The sequence below is a fragment of the Tupaia chinensis genome, unplaced genomic scaffold (genome assembly GCF_000334495.1).
Source record: "Tupaia chinensis unplaced genomic scaffold, TupChi_1.0 Scaffold000211_1, whole genome shotgun sequence".
Lineage (NCBI taxonomy): Eukaryota > Metazoa > Chordata > Mammalia > Scandentia > Tupaiidae > Tupaia > Tupaia belangeri.
The window spans coordinates 747,761-750,317 of NW_006159686.1; the positions used below are offsets into that span (position 1 = coordinate 747,761).

At 65.4% G+C, this 2,557-nt stretch overlaps 2 protein-coding genes across 6 annotated transcripts in view; one reads left to right on the top strand and one right to left on the bottom strand.

The window, feature by feature from the left end:
* Positions 1–2,557, bottom strand: part of NOC4L (nucleolar complex associated 4 homolog) — a 6,286-nt gene that overhangs the window by 2,534 nt on the left and 1,195 nt on the right. For 3 of the 5 annotated variants that reach the window (XM_014587404.2, XM_014587403.2, XM_014587402.2), the window contains exons 2-4: positions 2,386–2,506; positions 1,621–1,727; positions 128–235 (exon numbers count right to left, since the gene is read on the bottom strand). In XM_014587404.2, the coding sequence (XP_014442890.1) occupies positions 128–235; positions 1,621–1,727; positions 2,386–2,392 (222 nt within the window). In that variant the 5' untranslated portion in view covers positions 2,393–2,506. Of the gene's footprint in view, positions 1–127; positions 236–1,348; positions 1,464–1,620; positions 1,728–1,849; positions 1,946–2,385; positions 2,507–2,557 lie in introns of those variants that run through there. The other 2 variants (XM_027771406.1, XM_014587406.2) reach the window with 2 other exon arrangements.
* DDX51 (DEAD-box helicase 51) overlaps positions 2,391–2,557 on the top strand; it is a 6,966-nt gene continuing 6,799 nt past the window's right edge. The window contains exon 1 of the mRNA XM_027771373.1: positions 2,391–2,527. Within this exon, the coding sequence (XP_027627174.1) occupies positions 2,391–2,527 (137 nt within the window). The remainder of the gene's footprint in view (positions 2,528–2,557) is intronic.

The following is a 2,557-nucleotide window of genomic DNA, read 5'->3' on the forward strand; positions in this document are numbered from 1 at the left end:
CCACAGGTGGTGCCAACGAGGGCGAACCGGCACCCGCTGCTCAGTCAGTCCCAGTCAGGGGGTCCCCACCGTGCCCAGGGGCCCCTCCCAGGCTCCAGCCCAGTTTCCCTGGACCCTCAGGCCTGACCTTAAAGAGCTCGCGGGGGAACAGGTAGCTGCCCTCCCACCTGGGCTTCTCCAGGGGGTGTGCTCCTTCCAGCTGCACAAACTTCATGAGCGTGCTGAGGGCCAGCTCCTGGGCAGTGTGCGGCAGAGTCACGATGGCAGAGCCGTGATGCCTTGGCCGACAAGGCCCCTGAGCCCAGCCAAGCCCAGCGCTGGAGCAGGGGGACTCCACCCTCGCCACTCCACGGACACCAGTGCAGCTCTGGGCTGACACAATGCAGCCCGCTTGTGACACGCGGCCCCGAGGTGGCCAGTGCAGTGCTCAGAGTGGGCCTGCCGGGGGGCAGACGGCTGACCGTGCACCCATCCATCTGCGAGAATGCTGCCGTAGCCCGGCCGGCACACACGCAGGTGTGGGCGGCAGACTGGGCCCAGCAGCTCTAGTACCAGGCTTGACCTGGGCTGCAGACCCAAGGCCTCAAGGACCTGCTGACAGCACGCTGTGTGAAACAGGCACGTGTGGGACAACAGGGTGCAGCGGGGCCCACAGCACGAGAAGCCCACCTAGGACCCTCGAGTTCTCCCTGGAGCCGACGGCTGTGTGGACACAGGCCAGCGTCGACACTGTCGTACCCGTGAGGGGCCGGGCGGACACCTCTCGTGATGTTCCCTGACCATTAAAAGCCAGTGACTTGGCTGTGGCCAAAAGCAGGTGCGTCTGCGAGGACGTGGCGTGGGAGCCTTGTGTGTGGCCACGTGAGTGTCACGGCCCAGCTGCGGAGGACGTGGCCGGCATGCTCGAGGTAAACGTGCAGCTCATCGCCCTACCGCAGCACAGCCCCACGATGGGGTACCAGCGGAGCAAGCCGCCCACGTGTGGCCTGGACCCACGTGCACCCCGCTGCCCTACCCGAGAGCCGAGGGGACCACCCCACAAACCTCGGGATCCCAGAAAAACACGCCCATGGAGACAGTGAGGGTGGGTGCCCGGGACTGGGCTGTGGACCAGGGTGGCTGCAGAAGCCGACTGCCCACAGACCATGTGGGTCTCTCTCTGGGTAGCGAAGCCGTCCTGGGATTAGCCGGTGACAATCACGTGACTTCGTGAGCATGGGAAGCAACACGCATCAATGTGCTTTTGGGGACGGGATGTACATGTCGGCACCACCTCGATGAGGCAGGCCGTCGGGAAAGCTGGTGACATGACCCTGTGGCCGTGGACAGCTGTGGGAACAGGACACACCTGGCAGTAGGCACGGCCCCAGCGGTGGACACACAGCCAATGCACCAAGCCCAGTCCTGACACCACTATGGCGGCTGGCAGCTCTGAGCGTTCCCCTCTGACAGCCGTGGGTCACCTGGTGACCGAGTGCCTCGATGAGTGGGGGACAAAACGAGGCCACCTGCCAGAACTCAACCAAAGGACCCGCCCATAGCTCCAGGCCACTGCTCTGCAGAGACCTGGGAGAAGCTGTGGGGACAGGAGAGAGACGAAGTCCCCACCCTGACACTCACCTTGACCTGGAAGGAGGGGTGGGCCAGGAGCTCCACCAGGCGGCGGCAGCAGCTGTGATAGCGGTGTCTCATCCACACCTTGTACTTGCGCGTGGCTCCCTGCGACCCTGCCGGTGTGGTTGGCCCACGGTGAGGTCCACACAGGAGACTCACTGCCTGAGACGGTGAACCCGCCTTACCCTGCCCCCATCACCTTCAGCTCAGCCTGACCAGGGGAACAAGCACTAACCTGTCACCACAGCTCCAGACCCAGAGTGGACCCAGCCATCCCCTGGGCACTGCCAATGGGGAGGTCAGCTCCCGTCCAAGGAATGCCCCCAAGCTCCTGGGGACAGAAGCCCATCTGTTCCCCCTACCCCAGAAATCAAATGTCCCAGGGACTGGCACAGATTCCCAACCCCAAGTGAAACTTTTTCTAAAAAAAAAAAAAGTTCGCTAGATAATGCACGTGCTTGTCTGAGAACAAAAGAAAAAGCGCCTGCCCATGGGGAATGGCTGCCTGCAACCCCATCTCCTCCACTCCCCCCTCCTTTCGGGATTCTGGGCAGGCACACTGCGCCCTGCGAGCTTTTCAGCCCGTGGGCAGTCGGCCACGTGGACCCAGCCGCCCCAACCACCGCCGGCCCAGGTTGGCCTAAGGAGCATCAGGGGCCGCACGCGGCACGTGGCCCTTCACCTCTCGGTACACCGGCTGCGGGGCAGCCCTCCCAGCCCCTTCGGGAGCGGACCCGGCCCTGCGGGCTGCGCGCCCCGCGCGCGGCTCACCGGCCATGACCGCGTCCTCGGGGGGCAGCGGGCCCACGAACAGCTCTCCCCGCTCCAGCAAGGCCCCCCACAGCCGGCTGCACGTGCGCACCGCTTCCTGGGTCTCCTCCGGGTCCTCGGACTGCGGGCAGAGGCCGGCGCCGTGAGCGCGCCCGCCCCGGCCCCCGGCCCC